Raw genomic sequence first — 21409 nt, forward strand, 5'->3', positions numbered from 1 at the left:
TGGTTACAACAGAAACCACCCAAGGCCACACTCATTTCATCTGTGAACCTACCCCATCTTTCCTTCAGCGAAAATTCATAGGTCCTTGTATTGCCCTCTGGACCCATCCATTATGACATTCATCATGGTCCCGGCACCTATGGGATTCCGTATCATTAATGAATATTGCCTCCATTTAGGTGGTGTTCCACTTCTGTTTCCCTTTTCTTATCAGGTTGAAACTTCTACAAAAAGAGAAAGTTTAGATAGCAAAAAGATCTGAACCCTTTCTTTTCTTTTTTTTTTTTTTTTGAGAGACAGAGAGCATGAGAGGGAGGAGGGTCAGAGGGAGAAGCAGACTCCCCGCTGAGCAGGGAGCCCGACGCGGGACTCGATCCCGGGACTCCAGGATCATGACCTGAGCCGAAGGCAGTCGCTTAACCAACTGAGCCACCCAGGTGCCCCATGAACCCTTTCTTTATTTTCCCTTTAGAATGTGTTGATTTTGGCAGGCTCTGTAGCGCAATGGACTTCTAGAATGTGTTGATTTGGTCTTCTATCATTCTCCAAAGGTGGCTCAGTTGGTTAAGCATCTGCCTTCACCTCAGGTCATGATCCCAGAGTCCTGGGATCCAGTCCCCTATTGTGCTCCCTGCTCAGCAGGGAGTCTGCTTCTCCCTCTGCCCCTCCTTCCGTTTGTACTCTCTTTCTCTCTCTCTCTCTCTCGCAAAAATAAATAAATACTCTTTAAAAATACTATTTTTTTTACTTACAATACGTGCAGTAATTTGTTCTTACCTTGTTTATATATGTATTAATATAGAATATATGTTCAAGTTATGGTGTTTAAAATATAGAAGTAATTCCTTTTCTTTGGATTTAACCTGAATTTGGCACACATTTAGGTTTATTTATTTATTTTTTTGGTTTTATGTTCGAGTTATGTTTTATAATATTTTTGGCACCATATATATTTAAATATGTAAAAAAATTGAAACCAAAACCATGAACCAGATATATTGAGAGCAGTCTGACTTCATACTTTCTCCTCTATTCTTTTATCACTATCACCTACAGGTGCTCATTTTTATAATTTTTAAATGTGTTCTTACATTTTAAAAATATGGTCATATACACACAGATAAATGGATATTAGTTATACTCCCTTTATTAGGAAAATATAGCTAATTGCACACAATATTCTGACACTTTCTATTATTCACTTAATTGTATGTCCTGGAAATGCAGCAGTAGAAAGAACTTTACTCATGGCTGCCTAGTGCCCCATTGTGAAAATGCACTATCATTCCTTCAGTCTCCTCTTCATTGACATTGGGTTGGTTCCAATTTTTGTTATTACAAATAGTCCTGCGAAAAATTGTCTTGCATGTATGAAAGGCATGTCTAAATATTCATATTGAGTTGAGAAATTATGTGATCAGAGATGTTTTAGTGTATTGAGAATAACAAAATTTTCTATTTTAGTCTCCAGATTCCTGTGATTCAAATAAAAAGAGCCACCAGTATCCCCTTTAAATTGACGAAATGGTTTCCATTAACTTAAATGTGGGTATTATTTTCCTCACTCAGGCTGGAGCTGGGATCCTTGGAAACTCCTCACTTCTTTGTCTTTATATCTTTACTTCACTCACTAGGCACATGTTGAGACCCACAGACTTGATTCTCATCCAGCTAGTCATAGCTAACAACTTGGTTCTTTTTAATAAAGGAATTCCGGGGCACCTGGGTGGCTCAGTCGTTAAGCGTCTGCCTTCGGCTCAAGTCATGATCCCAGGGTCCTGGGATCGAGCCCTGCATCAGGCTCCCTGCTCTGCGGGAAGCCTGCTTCTCCCTCTCCCACTCCCCCTGCTTGTGTTCCCTCTCTTGCTGTATTTCTCTCTGTCAAATAAATAAATAAATAAAATCTTTTTAAAAAATAAATAAATAAAAAATAAAGGAATTCCTTAGACAATGGCAGCATTTGGGTTGGAATCTTTCATGGATGATGCTGGATGTAAGCTTGTCTTCTATTTTCACCGAATGGCCAGAGGGGTTTCCCTCAGCACCACCTGCCTCCTCAGGGGTTTCCAGGCCAGTCAGCTCAACACTAACACCTCTATGTGGTTAGAGCTCAAGATTAGATTCCCAAAGTGCATTGGCTTCTGCTGTTTCCTCTGCTAGATCCTGCATCTCCTGTTAAATATCTTTATTGCTTTGTATGTTACTGGACCAAAAAAGAGAAACACCAGTATGGAAAAAGCATATGAATATTGTAATTCGTCCATTCCGAACAAATCTGTAGTTTTACTACATGCAGTCATGTTCCCCTTCGTTGATCTTGTTTCGGCCTCATGGCCTGGTCTAGTGGCTCCATAGTCTTTGTCCTGCTCAGGCACAAGCAGAGAGTCCAACACATCACAGCAACAACCTTTTCCCTAGACCTTCCCATGAGGCCAGAGCCACACGTACCATCCTGGTCCTGGTGAGCATATTCATCTCCTTTTATTTTCTCTCTTCCATTTTGTCTTTGTGAGTAACACTTATTGTGAACCCAAGCCACTGGTTGGTGAGGGTCTGTGCACTGGCATTTTCTGGCTTTCCAACATTCAGCCTCTTTGTCTTCCTTGGCAGTGACACCTGTGTCTCTTAGTTCTCTGGTTTCTGGGGAAGAAAATTATTTTTCCAAGTATGGTCTCTGGACAAGTTCCCTATAGGGCATCCTATAATTTATTTATTAAATTATTTATTTAATCACTTTTTTGTGTGTGTTTACACATAAAACATTCATGTTTTATGCCAGATGATCTATTATCACATAGGGATCAGTATGGAATAACAGCAAAAATAACCCTGGCCTCATACTGCTTATATGATTACCAAAAATGAACATGGTGTACATGTGACAATGACTTTCTAAAACTGCATAAGCTATTCATTGGAGAATATCAGGCAATAATGATAATGACATGGGGGAGATTTTCAGTGTTCAGGAGCTCTGGAATGGAAACTCACTGTTGATTCAAACTCTGAAGTGGCATCCAAAAGATTCATTGCATTGTTAAAGCAATTGAGTGAAAAATGTTTCAAGGGAAAAGAAAATGACTGGGGAATACCCTAAATTGGTACAACACAGGTGGACTTAAAAAGAATGAAAAGAAGTTCATGATGTTTAGCTAAGAGTATGTGGTATACAATGTGGCAAGGCAGGAAAGCAGGTGCTATCTTCTGGCAGGTGCTGGAGGTCATGTCAATGATCAAAACCTTTCATAGGAAAGATCATGGATCTCTGAGAATTTTTGTCAGTGAAATAATCAAAATTGTGGTAAATAAATAATTTAATTTAATTAAAATAAAATTTAGTACACATAGTTTTTATAAAAAATATTTACAATATTTTTTCCTTAAAAAAATAAGTGGTAAAATAATGCACTTCCAATTTAGCAATATTTAGGGGTCAAAGCTGAGAAAGAGTCTCTCCTTGACCAAACTTTAGTCAGGTTCCTCAGAATCCTATTCCCAACTGGACCTCAACATTTGGACTTCTTTGCCCATCTTTGCATTGCCCAATTTTAGCAAGAATTCTATTAAGTTAGTTTAGCCAGAATCCATCCCTCATTAATAGCTGATAACCCTTGATATCTGATCAAATTGCTCATCCTACCATCCCCCAGATGGTACTAATCACACTTGCCTGCTTTCAGCAAGAATCCCCCTTACCCCTGAGGTTTCCTACTACCTAGTACATTTACATCCATTTATTGGATGTTGATTTGGTCTTCTATCTGCTTCTTGGCTATGAACCCCTAATTGTTCATGCTATATTTGGAATTGAGCCAAGTTCTATACTGGAATCTCTTTTCCACTATTACAACAATTCCTGATTAAAACCTGCTTTTACTGCTTACCTACTGTTCAGCTCTGGTTTTCTTTAATAGATCTTGAAACTTATTATTCTTTATGAAATAAAATTGATTTTTAGAAAATTTTGTCAGTTGTTGGTACTTAAAGGAAACTTTCAAAGAGTTCCATTTTTATTTCACCTTTATTTTCATCTTTAAATAATCATTTGGAAAGCCTGGGTGGCTCAGTTGGTTAAGCATCTGCCTTTGGCTCAGGTCATGATCCCAGGGTCCTGGGATCAAGTCCCACATCCAGCTCCTTGCTCAGCAGGGAGCCTGCTTCTCCCTCTGCCTGCTGCTCTCCCTGCTTGTGCTCTCTCTCTGTGACAAATAAATAAATAAAAATCTTAAAAAAAAAATAATCACTTGACTTAGCACTAATTTCATAAATACTTGGTCATTAAAAATATATGTGGTTAAATGTACAATTCTGCATTTCTATTATGTCTACAACTAAAATTGTATTAATTTTATTTGTTATATATATATTTTTTCTTTTTTAGAGAGAGGGTGTGGGAGAGGCAGAGAGAGAGGGAGAGAGAGAGATTTTTTTTTTTAAAGATTTTATTTATTTGAGAGAGAGAGAATGAGAGACAGAGAGCATGAGAGGGAGGAGGGTCAGAGGGAGAAGCAGACTCCCTGCCGAGCAGGGAGCCCGATGCGGGACTCGATCCAGGGACTCCAGGATCATGACCTGAGCCGAAGGCAGTCGCTTAACCAACTGAGCCACCCAGGCGCCCCGAGAGAGAGAATCTTAAGCAGAGCCCAACATGGGGCTTGATCTCATGACTCTGAGATCATGACCTGAGCCAAAATCAAAAGCTGGACGCTTAACTGACTAAGCCATGCAGGCACCCCTATTATAGTTCTGAAAGTATCTCATGTAAAATACAGTTTAATATATATAGAAATAAAACATGTACCTAAATTATCTAAATACCATTTTAATCCAATATATTTAAGCACCCTGTTTGTTATGAATGATAAATCATAATGAAATAAATTTCTGGCTTTTAGTTAACTCAAGAGAAACATTGTGTCTCATAGAAAGAGCTGTTCTTGGGCGCCTGGGTGGCTCAGTTGGTTAAGCGACTGCCTTCGGCTCAGGTCATGATCCTGGAGTCCCGGGATCAAGTCCCACGTCAGGCTCCCTGCTCGGCAAGGGGTCTGCTTCTCCCTCTGCCCTCTTCCCTCTCGTGCTCTCTGTCTCTCATTCTCTCTCTCTCAAATAAATAAATAAAATCTTAAAAAAAATAAAATAAAAAAAAGAAAGAGCTGTTCTTTTTCTTCTTTCTGTTCAATTGTCTTCTAATTGAAAATCTGCATTTTTTTTTTTTTAAGATTTTCTTTATTTATTTATTTGACAGAGAGAGACACAGCGAGAGAGGGAACACAAGCAGGGGGAGTGGGAGAGGGAGAAGCAGGCTTCCCGCTGAGCAGGGAGCCCGATGCGGGGTTCGATCCCAGGACCCTGGGATCATGACCTGAGCCGAAGGCAGACGCTTAACAATTGAGCCACCCAGGCGCCGCTCTGCATGTTTTCTTTAGGGAGTTTAACTTGTGTTAATATTTTTCATGGGCTCAAGGTTTTATATAAGCACTCAGTGGCTTACCTTAAATGGGGAGCTCCATTACCTAAGAATGTTGAATCATTTAAGTGTTTCCTGAAGAAAATTGCCTGCCCTAAATCATCCCAGGGCCAGGTACTAGGCAACTGGAGACAACCCCTATAACCCAAAGCCCACTGGAATTATTCAAACTAGCCAGTTCTCCTTGACTTGCCTTGCCTGTAGAAACACAATAAAGTCTCAGGGCTAGGCCCTCCCTTGGCTCTTGCTTTTGTGTCCTAACTAAAACCTGGCGTTCCCTCTTTGGGCTTTTATGGTATGCTATGCCTCTCATTTCTAGGGAAATGGTAAGTAACATTAAGCTTTTCTCTCAATGGCATTGACCTATCCATGTTGTCACTAAGTCACCTTTATAAACTAAGACATGGGTTCAAATCAGCCTCCCCTGGCTGTATAATACTACATCTCATACCCCATTTCTTGGCGCCCTCATCTCTCTTTTCTATTGTGCCTATCACATTCTAACATTGTACATAATTCAGTATGTATTTCATATTTCTTCCTCTGTCTTTTTGAATACTGTAGAGTGTGAGCTCCTTGATGGCTGGGGTCTTTGTCTCTTGTTTTCAAATATATTCCATGCACTTAAGATAGTGCCTGAAATGCACAGGTGTTCATTGAATGTTTGTTAGAGCCGCGAATAAGCATGGTATTACAGTATCCTTGTTCATCTTCATCATCTGGCGACACTTTTTTGTTCATTTGTTTTTGGTGGGCAGCAAAGCAAGGTTTATTGAGTGATAGTACAAAGCTCCCAAAGAGGGAGGGGACCCGAGAGGGTTGCCCTCTGGCAACACTTCTAAATGTTTTAATTCTCCGTCAAAGTAGATATTCAGCATTTTCAAGAATGGAAAGAAATTACATTTTGGAGACTAAACCCTGTTGTATTCAATGTTTCAGCCCCCATGTATGCTCAACCTCATTCTCTCACTTCTCAGACAACCGTTTTCACTTGTCACAGGTATGTCCCCCAGAGCCATTTTTGAGTATATCTGTGCATAACCACAGAATTATATTAATAACCTTCAGTAATTTAAACAATTCATAAATGTTTTCTTTCTTCCTTTCCTTCTTTGCTTTCCTTCCCTCCTTCCTTTCTTCCCTCCTCCGCTTCCCCTGCCTTCACCCTCCCTCTCCTCTTCTTCATCGTTTACCAAAAATAATGTCAACTCCCAATTCAGACACTGTCCCTGTAATTGCAAGTGAAGTGAAAATCACTTCCTAGCAAAGAAATGAGATCATGAAGCTATAAATCTTTATTTCTGGGTTCAGATGATCACCTTTGCATATTTATTGCCACCAGTCCTGGCACATTAAAAAGCATTTATAATGGCCCTTTTCAGATAGGCGGCATATTCCTAGAGGGAAATCAATATACCTCAGCTTTGGGCTAAGAAGCATCTTTTGAATTACACGGTGCTACAGTGCCTTCGTCGGCCCAGTAACCCTCCCGGGGGTCCTCCCCGGCCCTGTCCGCTGACCTGACCCCTGATCCCGGGCCCCTGACTCAGCCAAAGCGCCCAAAACTGACTTAAAGCTTCCATCTACATGGATTTATAAACCAGCGAGGAAATGCGAGCGGACTGTGAGTGGACTCAAAATGACATTTCACACGATGTGTCCACGTGGTTTTGTGGCTCTGGGAATAGCTGCAAGAACGCTCCCAGCACTTTTTGGACTCACCCCGCAGCCGCCTGCACAGCACGGGACCTGGGCGCCGAGGCCCCGCCCCGTCATCCGAGCCTTGAGGCACCATTTCCCAGCGCCCCTCGCGGGGCCGCGCTGCCTAGGCCCTGCGGGGAGCGAGTCCGCGGTCGCTAGGGCCGATTGCTCAGGGAAACTACATTACCCAGAAGTCTCTGCGCCGCGCGGTGGCGGCACTATTAAAAGCGCCCGAGCCGTCTGGGCGGGACTTCCGGCGTCTTCCTCGCGGCGGACATTTTGTCCGCTCCTGGTGGAGCCCTCGGAGCAGATCGTTGGGAACGCAGGTTCGGTTCAGAGTGACGGAAGCGGGAAGGGACGGGAAGAGACCCTGTGCCAATTGCGGAAGGCTCGGCGGTGGCAGCGCCCGCGAAGGCTCCGCGACCAGGGCCAAGCGACGGCGGTGCGTGGGTCCCGACCTGGGACTCCGCGCGGCTCCGTGTGGTCCAGATTGTGATGGCGGCGGCCCCGGTGATGGATCCCGCGTAGGTGGGTACTTTATTCGCCGGACCTTGACGCCTTTCGGCCTTCCACTCCGAATCACGAAGCCCTGAATGAGGGGCGCCTGTTGACGTCTTTGCGGCCCAGGCTCCGGTGTTCTGGGCCGTGGGGGCGCTTATGGGGGGAGCCCCCATTTCTAACAGCCGGTGTGATGAGCCGTCGAAGTGTTCCTGGCCGAGCGATGATCACGAGCGAGGGCTTGGAGGCGCGGCTGAGCCGGCGGGAATCAGGAAACCGGGCCCTCGTATTTGCAGGGAGCCTAAAGGGCGAGTCGTAGCCCTGCGTGGAAAGGCTGGGTGAGCCGAGGGCCCTCGCGGCGAGGACGCTGGGAGCCGTGGAGGAACATGGTGTGATCCGGCTCGGGGGCATAGATTACGGCGGGCTGGAGTGATGAGCATGGAGGCAGGGAGACCGGTGAGGAGGCCGCAGACTCCAGGAGTGTTGTGGCTGGACCAGAGCCGTGGCGGCGAGCTTGGAGGTGGAGAAGTGGGATTTGAAAGGTAAAACCGGCAGGATTTCTTGCTGTGTCAGATAATGGCTGTACGCGAAAGTAGGGAGTGAAGGGCCTAAACACTTGTTTCCTCTTCCCCCCGCTGAACTTCAGTGGGAATGGGTCCGTTGAAGCAGGGAGCTCCTTTGAAGGAATCAGGAGTTGCATTTTGGACATTGCAAAGCTAAGAGGAGGTGTCCCATGGGCATCTGGCCCTGCAGGTCTGGAGTTTGGCGGGCGGGGCGGGGGGGCTGTGTTGGAGACCACTGAGGGATGAGGCCTCAGGTCAAAGCCTGGAGATCAGATTCGGAGGCAGAATATTAAGGATGTGTTTATCTTATGTAGTCCTTGAGGTGAGAGATTGGAAGGCAGGAAGGAAGGGGTGGACATCCTTCATTCCCTCCAGAAAGAAGCATGGGAAGGAGTTCTGGCTGGTCTCAGCAGGAGAGGCCTGTAGGGTATAAAGAACCTGGCCAGAGATGCAGAGGCAGGTGTGAGGCGCTCTAGATTTGCCACTTTGGACTCAGCAAGGGCACTGCCTGTGGAACAGAGGAAAAGTTAGCCTCAGCCCAGTCCAGGGACCTGGTACATCAGTTCTCCAACTCTTAGGTGAGGAGAGATTATGAACATCTCTAAAGAAGGGCCACCGGCAGGCTCACCTTCAGAGGAGTATGTACTGGGTAGGCTGGTTTGGTGAGAGGACTAATGGACACTTGGCAGGTATACAGAAGCAGTTAAAAATTTAAAATGTATAGATATGATAAGTTTATATTAATGCTTAGTAATTGATTGAAGTGGTTGCCTGTGTTTGATTATGATGAAAGTCTTAAATATCACATTTTCTTAAAAGCTTGAAAACAAATCCCAAATATCAAAAACCTATCCCTTCATTTGCTCCAGAACCATTTGGGAAAATGGTTAATTCAAGGATCCTTGGCATTTACTAACGTGTCTGATACAAACAGGAGCCCTGTAAGGTGGGTACCACTATTATCCCTGCTTTACAGATGAAGACACTGCAACACATCTTTGTTCATGGACACCCGTCTGATAGGAGACAACACTAAGGTCTTAGTATCTGAGATTAGACATTCAGAAATCATTCTCACCAAAAGGCAGGGCAGGAGTTAGGGGAATAGTTCAGTCCATGATACCCCACTCTGGTAACGCCACTCTCAACTCCTCCTTTCTGCCAGGTTGCTTTGATGGTAGAAGCACTGAGGATCTCTGCACTCACTTTACCTACCCTTCTACTTGCCATTGAGTTTGGGGATGCTGGTGTTACCAGTGGTCTTTTGCCTTGAATTGAGTGCTGTGGGATGAAGTGTGAAACAGTGCCCTAGGCACAAGAACCAGCACGTGCAAAAACATCACTTGAGGCTGAACTAGGAGTGTTAAGGGAACCTCAGGTCTCCATTACGTCTAGTGTGATCAGAGAGCAGGGGACAGGATTCAACTCTGGAATGGCAGCTTGTGGAACTGGGCTTCTGTTTTGAGAATGGTGGGAGCCATGGAAGGTTTGGAACAGGAGGGAGTGATCTGACTGTGGTCTTAACAGGCTTTCTCTGGCAGCACAGTGAAAAAAAGACTTTGGGGTGAGGAAGGAGCACTGTTGATGATGGCTGGACTAGACTGGTCACTTTGGAAGCGAGGGACAAATGCTTGGATTCTGGTCCTTTTTTGGTTTTGTTTTGTTTTTCTTTAAGTAGAGTTAACCAGATTTTCTGATGTGGTTGGTGAGGGAAAGAATGGGAAGAGTCAGGGATGACTCCACAGCTCTCAAAGTTTTTGGCCTGAGAAGGTATAAGGATGGAAAAATCCTCCATTGAGATGGTGAAGTTGGTGGTGGGAGTAACTTTCAGAAGTAATATCAAGAATTAGGCTTTGACCATGTTGAATCTGAGTGGAGGTACAGGTAGACAGCTGGGCACACAGGTTTGGATTTCAGAGGAGGGATTCAAGTCCGCAAGGTGGCAGTCAGTGTATGGATTAGAGTAGAGCTGCTTATCAGATTTATAGAGAGAACCTTTATGTCAGAGTGGCAGTGCCATTAAGGGCCTGGGAGGGGGTAGACCTGGCAGAGTGGGATAGGAGTCATCTAAGAGACAGGAAAAGTTAGGTTAGTGTCCATTTTGGAGGGAGAGAGTAGGATCTGGCAGGTGGGGAAGTCTTCCAGAGAGCGTGGACACGACATGGATGCTGGGGTAGAGCAGTATTAGAGATGAAATGAAAGTGAGGCCAAAGCAGGTGCTTTCCCTTCTCTGTGTGCTTCCCAGGTGTTCATGGTGACCTTTAGTGGGATGTGGGGAGTTGCAGTCAAGCTGGTAGAAGAGCTCAGGGGCAGATTGGGTCAGCTGGCAGAGTAACTATGCTTGAGGTAGGGCAGTGGGTGTGGGCTTTGAATGAGAATTTAATATTAAGTGTTAAGTCTTTTATTGTTGAGAATATAGCATCCTTAGTATATGACAGCAAAGTGGGAAGGGGCTGGGTTTATCTGGTATCTTTATGTTGTTCTGGATTGCTGAAGTTGAATCAAGGAATAGGGCCAGGAAGGGAGGATTTAAAAGCTGGGTTCAGAGTTAAATGGCAGTGGGGACCATTGACTGGAGCCAGATGTGATCTTGGATGCATTAACCAAGAATTCTCTGGATGCTATGTGCAGATTTGCATGTGGGAGATACCTGTGTTGTGGGTATCCATAGACATGAGGGAGCTATGGTCTCGAGAGTGATGTGTACTGGAGATGGAATCTGAATTCATAGCCTGGGGGCTCTAGGGAGAATTCTGAACTCAAATTTGTATATGAGAGGCATAAACTCTAGACCCCAGGGGAACTAGCTGGCAGAAGTGCCTCTCTGGGGGCGCCTGGGTGGCTCAGTCATTAGGCGTCTGCCTTTGGCTCAGGTCATGATCCCAGGGTCCTGGGACCGAGCCCCGCATCGGGCTCCCTGCTCCACGGAAGCCTGCTTCTCCCTCTCCCACTCCCCCTGCTTGTGTTCCCTCTCTCGCTGTGTCTCTCTCTGGCAAATAAATAAATAAAATCTTAAAAAAAAAAAAAGTGTCTATCTGTCCCCCGCCTGTTGTTTTGGGCTGGACAAAAAGATTATTAGGAAATGGGGAGAGTGAGTAGGGACCAGTCACAAGGGCCTGGTATCTGGTCGGAGTTGGGGAGCTGGGGAGGAAAGTGAATGTGTGGTGGGTAGACCAGGAGTTTTGGGGAGAGCTGCTGCTCCTGTGCTCAGTTATTGACTTCGTGCAGGGTCATGGGACTTTCAAGGATGTGTTTGTGTATTTCTCTTGGGAGGAATGGGGGCTGCTTGATAAGGCCCAGAGACTTGGGTCACACGCGGTGTTTTCTGTGCTTTGTGCTTATGTGCTTACGGTCTTCCTGGATAAGGCCCCAAATACCCCAGTTTTCTGGGCTGTGTTCTACTCTTTCTTCCTTCATAGGTTGCCATTTCTTCTCCTAGCTGCCACGGGCACTGCTATTTTCCCTCACTAAGATAGGTTTTCTAGGTACTGGGACTTAGCTGTGTATTGCCTCTGTACTACCTGTGCTCCCAGCCCCTGCTGCCCTAAGCCGTTACCAGAAAGGGTTTGAGGGTCAGGAGTCTAGTGGTCAGCCCAGTGGACTACCCTGCTTGCCCTTTCCCTGGCTGTATGGCTCTACCCACATTCGTGATACCTCTGTACTCTAGACTCTGCCCCTTTCCTATAATTTCCTTGGACCTACCTGTCTTACGAATTGCCGTCATGGTCACTGCTGTAGGCCCAGTGTGCTGATCCTGCAAGACATTTCTGATGTTCATTTTGTAATATTTAGTTGTCTTAATCTCCTGTGGGTGGGCTGCTCTGGGCCACTGCTTTCCTACTTTCCCTGTCTTTCCTCTATGACTTGTTTTCTTCCAGATCCTTTGTGGTTGCTGAACTTAGCAGGGGAAAGAACTCTGAGTGCCTGACTTAGAGGGACTCTAGCCATGGCAGGAGGGACGTGGACAGGCCCTGGTGAGTGGGAGCTTGGGGAGGGTGTGACTTCAGGGCTGGGTTCAAATAGTGCCAGAAGCCTGTCCTGGCCCCACTCCTGTTTGGTGCCTAGGTTATAGACCATACCTCTTTCTGTCTTTTTCTCCTCATTCCGGACACTTTACACACTTGTTGTTTCTGTTCTGACCTCCAACCCAGGGCTGTCCACGCCCACTTACCAGTGCTCTCTACTGCTCCTTCTGCAGTGCTCTCCTATGTTGGACAATGCTAATGTGTCGTGAGATGTATGTATATCCTGAAATGATTCTTGAATACCACTTGCTCATTTTAGATCACATTTTCCTGGGCCTAGACATACATTTCCGTAAAGTGCTCACCAGTAGCCAAGGCCCTTCTAAAAATCATTTGCACGGGAGTAAACTGGACATCCTGCCTGCTGGTTCTCTCTGAGCTACACCCCATCCTTGTGTCTTTGTCCCTTGTGCAGACTTCCTCATTCTGTCACTCTGTGAGGCCCAGTATTGCACAGCAGTTTTTCCTTTAACCTGATGCCAAGGCTGCTGTCCTGCCAACACCTGCATGGACTAAATCCTGGGTATGCTAGACACATTTGTGATGGGGCTGCTCCTTCCCACCAAAGTCATCATGCACTTCAACAGCATTTTTCTGCCTTCAGGTTGTTGGTGTGCAGGCAGAAGTGAAGAGGATGAAGAGGCACCTTCTGAGCAGAGCATTTCTGTAGAAGTGTCACATGGTAGTATTTCCAAGGCACGTTCATCAGCCCAGATGGCTCACCCTTGTGACATATGTGGCCCCATCTTGAAAGATATCTTGCACCTGGATGAACACCAGGAAACATGCCAAGGACTGAAACCTTACACATGTGGGGCATGTGGGAGACAATTCTGGTTCAGTGCAAACTTTCTTCAGCACCAAAAGCAGTACAATGTAGAGAAACCCTTAAGAAGAGACAAAGGCAAGACCTCGTTTGTGAAGAACTGTAGAGTTTATGAAGAACCTCACCTGTCAGAAAAGCCTTTTCCATGTGAGGAGGAGCAGAACTTCCAGGCCAGTTTGGGCAGTCACCAGCAAAAGGCCACCCATAGCAAGAAGAGGACAAGGAGTACCGAGAGTGGGGAGGCCTCTCACAGTGGACATATGCATTACAGGTGCAGCGAATGTGGGAAGGCCTTCAACCGCAAAGACACACTCGTCCAGCACCAGAGAATCCATACAGGAGAAAGGCCTTATGAGTGCAGTGAATGTGGGAAAGCCTTCAGCCGCAAAGCCACCCTTATCCAGCACCAGAGAATCCATACCGGAGAAAGGCCTTACGAGTGCAAAGAATGTGGGAAAGCGTTTAGCCGCAAAGACAACCTTACTCAGCACAAAAGAATTCACACTGGAGAAATGCCTTACAAGTGTAGTGAATGTGGAAAATACTTTAGCCATCACTCCAACCTAATTGTACACCAGAGAGTTCACAATGGAGCGAGGCCTTATAAGTGCAACAATTGTGGGAAAGTCTTCAGACACAAATCCACACTTGTTCAACATGAGAGTATCCATACTGGGGAAAATCCATATGTTTGCAGTGATTGTGGGAAATCCTTTGGCCACAAATACACCCTCATTAAACACCAGAGAATTCACACTGAGGCAAGGCCTTTTGAGTGCGTCGAATGTGGGAAATTCTTTAGTCGAAGCTCTGACTTTATTGCACACCAGAGAGTTCACACGGGGGAAAGGCCATTTGTGTGCAGCAAATGTGGGAAAGATTTCATCAGAACATCCCACCTTGTTAGGCACCAAAAAGTTCACACTGGAGAAAGGCCATATGAGTGCAATGAATGTGGGAAAGCCTATAGTTTAAGCTCCCACCTCATTCGGCACCAGAAAGTTCACACTGCAGGAAGGCTTTAGGAGTGCTTTCAACACAACGGGGCTCATAGGGAGAGGAGCTCTGTGTTTACCCTTTGAGAGGAAGACATCAATCAGATGTTGAACTTCATATATCAGCATTATCACCAGGGTGATACCTTATGAATGCCAGGTACAGGGAAGCTTTCATGGGTTGTGTTGCACTTTCAAATAGGGCCTTGCCAGATTTGTCATGCAATGCCTATGGCTGAAACCATCTCAGCTCTACCAGCTTAGTTACCATAACATCCTCAGGGAAGGTAGAACTTTGTAATCTCCAGTTCCTGGAGGGAATTACAAGAATCCTGAATTAAATGGGATTTCTCATTTCCTCCCCACTGATGAAAGGTGTGGACTTTACTGTACATCTTTAGCCAAGAGGATCTGAGCTGTGTTCTGGCTTACAGAAAAGGTTTACTTTCTTCATGGACATTGTTGGTCTCATGTGGTACTTGTGACAGATTTTCTAGCCTCCAAGTCACCTAACCTGGAGAACTACTTGTCTTACGTTGCTCTGGTTTCTGTGATAATAAAGACCTTATTATTTAAGCTGTCGTTAATCTTGGATATTATTTTTACTGTTTGGAATGTTTTGAAAACACTTAGGCCCTGCCAAACTGAAGAGATAAACAGTGTGTGTGTGGTGGGCGGGGGGGCCTCTAATTTCATGTGCCTCAGATGGAAGAGCAGGTTGGCAGAGAACCATTTTCAGTCCAGTTTAGGGGTTTATGGGCCTGATTTTGTCTGGATTTCAGAGTTATTTGAAGGCCCAGACATCACCCTGGGGGTGACAACCTTCATTATGTTTGGGAGCAGCATGGATTGTGTGTCTTATTTCCAGCATATGTACCATATTTCGCAGCACTGTTGAGGGGAAGCTGTTTCTGAGGACTTGCCAAGTGCCGTATGCCCTGAAGGCCAGAATCTGATCTGGTACCCAAGTCTGGCCGCAAGACTTACCATCCCAGGAAGGAAACAAAATGGATACAGAAACACTGGGTGTGAATAATTGGGTTTGGGGAGACTGCAGCAAATGAGAGTGGATGTGCCCATTTTAAAAAGACATCCGTAAACATTCCTGTCACTGTGGCTCTGTGAGATGGGGATGCATGGGAATTCTTAGCATCTCCAGGGCTGTATCACTCTATGACCAAGGTCAGTGTCAGAGCAAAGAATGTAAGGTTTATTGGTTTCTGTACCTCTCTAGGCTCTATACCTAGTGTCTTTGCTGCATGGGCAAGAACTCTGGGGTAGACAATGGTGCAAGGATGTAGATTTTGTGACCAGCCAGAGCTTCCGGTGACTCAGCTTGGAAACGGCCTTCACTGCTTGCCAGTTTTTCTTGCTGCTGGGGAAGAGATTCTCTTACAAGGCATTTGGAGAAAGATGGTAGAGTCACTATATTGATGCTCAATCTGGTTTTCCAGTAGAAGTGGAAGACCCAGATGTTGCAGTGGGATCATTTTTTATAGTTTCATTGAGGTGTAGTCAATATGCCATATGCTGCATGTACGTAAAGAGTGCAATTTGTAATCCTTAATATATGTATAAATATAAGAAATCACCCACCGTTGTATTGGACATATCCACCCCAAAAGTAACCTCATGGCCCTTCCTAATCCCTCTCAGTGCCCTTCTTTAAAAAAAAAAAAAATATATATATATATATATATATTTTAATATCTAAACTATATATATATTTTTTTATTAACATAATGTATTATTTGTTTCAGGGGTACAGGTCTGTGAGTCATCAGTCTTACACAATTCATAGTGCTCACAATAGCACATACCCTCCCCATTGTCCATCACCCAGCCACCCCATCCCTCCCACCCCCCTCCACTCCAGCAGCCCTCAGTTTATTTCCTGAGATTAAGAGTCTCTTATGGTTTGTCTCCCTCTCTGGTTTAGTCTTGTTTCATTTTTCCCTCCCTTCCCCTGTGATCCTCATATCAGTGAGATCATATGATAATTGTCTTTCTCTGGTTGACTTACTTCGCTTATCTCAATGCCCTTCTTAATACCTCCTATCCCTTCCTGTAGGCAACCATTGATTTACTTTCTATATAGATAAATTTGCCTTTTCTAGAATCTTATTTAAGTGGAACCTTAGAAGTTTATTAATCGTTCACTGTCTTTCATGCAACATTATTTTGAGAATCGTTTGTATAAATAGTTCATTCTCTTCATTGGTGAGTAATAGTCTATGGATATACTGCAATTTATCCCTTTATCTTCTTTTTTGTGTGTGTGTACAAAATGGTGGTTTTATTAAAGCACGTCCCCGTGGGCAGAAAGAGCTGCCCCTGTATCTTAATTGACATGTTTTTCCCCAAATTCTAGATATTAAAAATAAAGCTGCTGCATATATTAATGTACAAGTCCATATATGGACATTTAGCTGAGGAAATTTCTAAACAAAGTATTTTAAGTGTGGCCTTGTTTCTTAATGTTTATGGTAAAATGTGATAGGGAAGAGATAAACGTAGGGAAGAACTATTAAACAGAAAAGACCCCAGGACTTTATGATTTGGGAAATTCTTATTCCATCTTAATTGCAAAAGACATTGAAATGAAGTGGTTCATGGTCAAGAAAGCATGTTCTGGAGAAATAGCCAAGGGTGTAGCTGTACAACCTTTTGTAATATCTCAGCAAGATCAAAAGACCAGATTTAGTCACATAAAATTTCTTTGAAGAGATTGTGACTAAGCAGGTCTCAGTATAACCAGAGACCGACCATCTAGGAAGTTTAAAGGCATCCCTTGGCCATCTCAGCAAAAGCCAAAAAAATGGTACGGGATTATCCAGGGGAAAAAATGTGTGAACCAACCTCTTGTCTGATGGAACGAATCTCTGTGGTATATACAGAAGAACCACAAAGCTCTTGAAAATTCCTTTCTAGTAGAAACACCTTGAATCTTAAAGGGACAGAATATGAATTAGGAACTACAATATTCTGCACACATTGAAACCACCTGAGAAAATTACTAAGCTGCAAACCTTTGTTACCTGTCAGAGAAAGGGAGGTGGAGGACAGAGTAGAACACAGGGTGGGGAGCTGAGAGCCCAGTGGCCAGAGCCCTGAACCATAGAAGGTATTCCCAGGCCTTGATACCTAATGTAGTTTGCTAAACTTGATTTCAAAATTTCTTGGAACTTGTGGCTATTTATTTTTTCATTTTCTCCATTTGAAACAATGTATATAACTATTATCCTAGGTCTCTTCCAGCATTTTATTTTGGGAGGCAATACCTTGTTTTCTATTTTTACAGATCCACAGATGGAGAGCATTGTGTGCCAGGGTGGAGTATATCCAGAGCCTCAGCCATATCCATGTCTGATTTAGACAATTTAGATGATGAGATTTGGGATTTTTGAGCTTGTGAGATTTGGGTGTTGAGTTGATACTGTAATGGAAGGAGACATTTTATGATCTTGGGATGGGTAGCATATATTTTACAAGCAGGTCAGATAGGAATCTGAGGACTAGACAGCAAACTGTAGTAGATGGAATCACTGCTCCCAAAGATGTCCATGCTCTAATCCCCAGAAACTGTGAATGTTCCTATAGATGGCCAATGGGGCTTTGCATATATAATGGACTTTGTCATTAGACTTACCTAGGTGGGCTCAATCTAATCACACGAGTCTTTTTTTTTTTTTAATTTTTAATTTTTTTTTTAAAGATTTTATTTATTTATTTGACAGAGCACAAGCAGGGGGAGCAGCAGGCAGTGGGAGAAGCAGGCTCCCTGCTGAACAAGGAGCCCAATGTGGGGCTCGATCCCAGGACCCTGGGATCATGACCTGAGCTGAAGGCAGATGCTTAACGACTGAGCCACCCAGGTGCCCTTCACACGAGTCTTTAAAAATAAAGAACCTTTGGGGCGCCTGGGTGGCTCAGTCGTTAAGCGTCTGCCTTCGGCTCAGGTCATGATCCCAGGGTCCTGGGATCGAGCCCCGCATCAGGCTCCCTGCTCTGCGGGAAGCCTGCTTCTCTCTCTCCCACTCCCCCTGCTTGTGTTCCCTCTCTCGCTGTGTCTCTCTCTGTCAAATAAATAAATAAAATCTTAAAAAAATAAAAAATAAAAAAATAAAAATAAAAATAGAGAACCTTTTCCAGCCGTAGGGAGAAAGAGGCAGAGAGAAGAGTCAGGCGTGGCTGTATCAGGCCCTTGATGCCCCATTGCTGGTCCTGAGATAAAGCTAGGAACTAAGCTGAGCACCACACATCTGACAGCATCTTTAGTTGGGGCTCAGCAAGATCAGAAGGTCAAAGTACTGATCACACACAGAGCCCTTTGAAGAAATTATGTGACTTTGCAGATCACCTCATTACAGAAAGCATCCCAGAAGCTTAGAAACCTCAGTCCTACAACCACATGCAGCTGAATTCTGCGAACAAAGCACACAAGTAGGAATCTGATTTCCCAGAGCTTCCAGGAAGAAACAGCCTGCCAACTTCAGGCACAGGTGGAGCTCCACAGGGGAGAGCTCCACTGGCCGGTGCACTGCATCCAAAGGTATGAGGGAGCTGGGGCCTGCCAGGGTAGGACTGGCCTGCAGAGAGGCTTTGGTTCAGAGGGGAAGGAAGCCAGAGCCTTAAACCCTGAACTGCTGGCTCAGAGGTGGGGTGTCAGGTGGGTACCCAGGCAGAGTCAGAGAGAGCTCTGGTCTAACTGGCTGTACCTCTCTGGGCTTTCTGGCCCCCAGGCACCAGGTTCTGCTGCCTCCCACCTCTGCAGTCCCTGGCAGCCCAGGGCTCTCCATGTGCCCTATTGGCCCTAGGAATTCCCTCTTCGCCTAATGGCTCCTTGGCAGCAGCACTGACTTCCTGGACCTCTTGCACTATCAAGACACCCAGCCCTGTGGCTGCCCTGTTCTGCATCCTTGGCAACCCACTCCCTCTATGGCCCGGCCTCTATGCTGGCTTCTGTACCCCCTATCCCCATGCTCTCCTCCTGCCCGCCCCCTGCGTCCTCAAGGCTACTTCTCTTACCTGCTTCTGCACTGCTGCCTACTCTGTGCCAGCCCCTATAACCCACCTCCTTCCATCTGGTCTCAGGCTCAAGCTGCAGGCCCCTGTGCCCTATCCCTGGAACCTCGAGGTTTTAGCTTCTCTCTGCCTGCTGAGCCTGCTGCAGAACCACTCCCTCTCTGGGGTGCCTGGGTGGCTCAGTCAGTTAAGCGTCTGCCTTCAGCCCAGGTCATGATCTCATGGTCCTGGGATTGAGCCCCACATCAGGCTCCCTGCTCAGCAGGGAGTCTGCTTGGCCCTCTGCCCTCTCCCCCTCCCCCTGCTCATGCTCTTTCTCCCTCTAAATAAAATCTTTTTACAAAAAATCACTCAGAGGAAACACTGAAATAAGAAGTATAGTCTGGGGTGAGAGGAGGTATTCCAAAGGGCCCAGGAAGCTGTGGACCTCCTCTGGGGGTGAGATCATACTGGGGTTTGAGGGAAACCCTAGCGTGTGCAGTACAGTGTGAACAAGAGGGGTGCTTCTCAGCCAGGGGGCACCTGGGTGGCTCAGACCGTTAAGCATCTGCCTTCAACTTAGGTCATGATCCTGGAGTTCCAGGATTGAGCCCCAGATGGGGCTTCCTGCTCAGCAGGGAGTCTGCTTCTCCCTCCTTGCCTCCCCCTGGTTGTACTCTCTCTCAAATAAATAAAATCTTAAATACATAAACAAATATCCTGCATTTGTTCTTGGAAGGATGGGAAAAAACAAGAACTTGATTAAAAGAGAAATAGATGTAAAAACTGATACATGGCAGAATCTTTAGGGTTTTCTATATATTGTATCATGTCATTTGCAAATAGTTTTCCTTACCAATTTGGATGCCTTTTATTTCTTTGTGTTGTCTAATTACTGTGGCTAGGACTTCTAGTACTATGTTGAATAAAAGTGGTGAGTCGACATCCTTGTCTTATTCCTGACCTTAGGGGAAAAGCTCTGTGTTTTCACCATTGAGTATAATGTTGGCTGTGGATATTTCATATAAGGCCTTTATTGTGTTGAGATTTGTTCCCTGTAGACCTACTTTGTGGAGGGTTTTTATCATGAATGGATGTTGTATTTTGTCAAATGTTTTTTCTTCATCTATTGAAATGGTCATGTGGTTATTATCTTTCTCTTATTGATGTGATGTGTCATGTTGATTGTTTTGCAAATATTGATCCACCCTTGCATCTCAGGAATAAATCCAACATGATTGTGGTGTAAGATTTTTTTAAGGTATTGTTGGATTTGGTTTGCTAATAATTTGATGAGGATTTTGCGTCTTTATTCATGAGAAATATTGGCCTGTTCTTTTTTTTTTTTTTTTTTTTTTGTGTGGTGTCTGTCTGGTTTTGGTATCAGGGTGATACTGGCTTCACAGAATAAATTTGGAAGATTTTCTTCCTCTTGCATTTTTTGGAATAGTTTGAGAAGAATGGGTGTTAACTCCTTTAAATGTTTTGTAGAATTCATCTATGAAGCCATCTCTTGTAGGCAGCATATAGGTGGGTCTTGTCTTTTTTTATCCACTCTGTCACCCTATGTCTTTTGATTAGAGTATTTAGTCCATTTACATTCAAAGTAATTATTATTATTTTTTTTATTATTATTTATTTATTTATTTGAAGAGAGAGAGAGAACAAGTAGGCAGAGAGGCAGGCAGAGGGAGAGGGAGAAGCAGGCTCCCCACCGAGCAGGGAGCCCGATGCAGGGCTCGATCCCAGGGTCCTGGGATCATGACCTGAGTCAAAGGCAGCCGCTTAACCGACTGAGCCACTCAGGTACCCCACATTCAAAGTAATTATTGATAGGTATGTATTTATTTCCATTTTGTTACTGTTTTGTCGTTGTTCCTATAGATTTTCTCCGATCCTTTTTTCTCCTGCTCTCTTTCTTGGTTTGTTGGCTTTCTTTAGCGATATCCTTGGAATTCTTTCTCTTTATTCTTTGCGCATCTATTACTGGTTTTTGATTTGCAGTTACCATTAGGTTTGTGTATAACATCTGCATATAGCAATCTATGTTAAGTTGATGGTTGCTTAAGTTTAAACGTATTCTTTACTTCTTTCCCCCTCACATTTTGGGTGTACTGTCTCATATTTTACATACTTTTATTTTATGGATCCTTGGGCTTATTTTTACAGAAATATTTATATTTGCTGCTTTTGTGTTTTTTACTTTTCATACTCTCACTTACGGTCTTTCTTTCCAGTCAGAGAGTCCCCTTTAATATTTCTTATAGGTCTGGTTTAGTGGTCATGAACTCCTTTAGTTTTTATTTGTTTGAGAAACTCTTTATCTCTCC

At 44.5% G+C, this 21409-nt stretch overlaps 1 protein-coding gene and 1 pseudogene across 5 annotated transcripts; both read left to right on the plus strand.

The window, feature by feature from the left end:
• The first annotated feature begins 1638 nt into the window (after positions 1–1638).
• Positions 1639–3315, plus strand: LOC117997879 (annotated as a pseudogene).
• A 4116-nt stretch (positions 3316–7431) lies between these two features.
• ZNF134 (zinc finger protein 134) lies at positions 7432–14651 on the plus strand. 5 transcript variants are annotated; one of them, XM_034986338.1, is made up of 3 exons: positions 7432–7696; positions 12108–12203; positions 12859–14651. In XM_034986338.1, exons 2-3 carry the CDS (start codon positions 12176–12178, stop codon positions 14103–14105), a joined length of 1275 nt encoding a protein of 424 aa, XP_034842229.1. In that variant the 5' UTR covers positions 7432–7696; positions 12108–12175; the 3' UTR covers positions 14106–14651. The 5 variants fall into 5 exon arrangements, with proteins under 5 accessions (XP_034842229.1, XP_034842231.1, XP_034842228.1 ...); XM_034986337.1 differs by lacking the exon at positions 7432–7696 and adding an exon at positions 9110–9175; XM_034986339.1 differs by lacking the exon at positions 7432–7696 and adding an exon at positions 12670–12777 and having other exon boundaries at positions 11188–12203.
• The last annotated feature ends 6758 nt before the right edge of the window (positions 14652–21409 follow it).

Source organism: Mirounga leonina, unplaced genomic scaffold, assembly GCF_011800145.1.
Source record: "Mirounga leonina isolate KUSES-001 unplaced genomic scaffold, KU_Mleo_1.0 Mir_376, whole genome shotgun sequence".
Taxonomy (NCBI): domain Eukaryota; kingdom Metazoa; phylum Chordata; class Mammalia; order Carnivora; family Phocidae; genus Mirounga; species Mirounga leonina.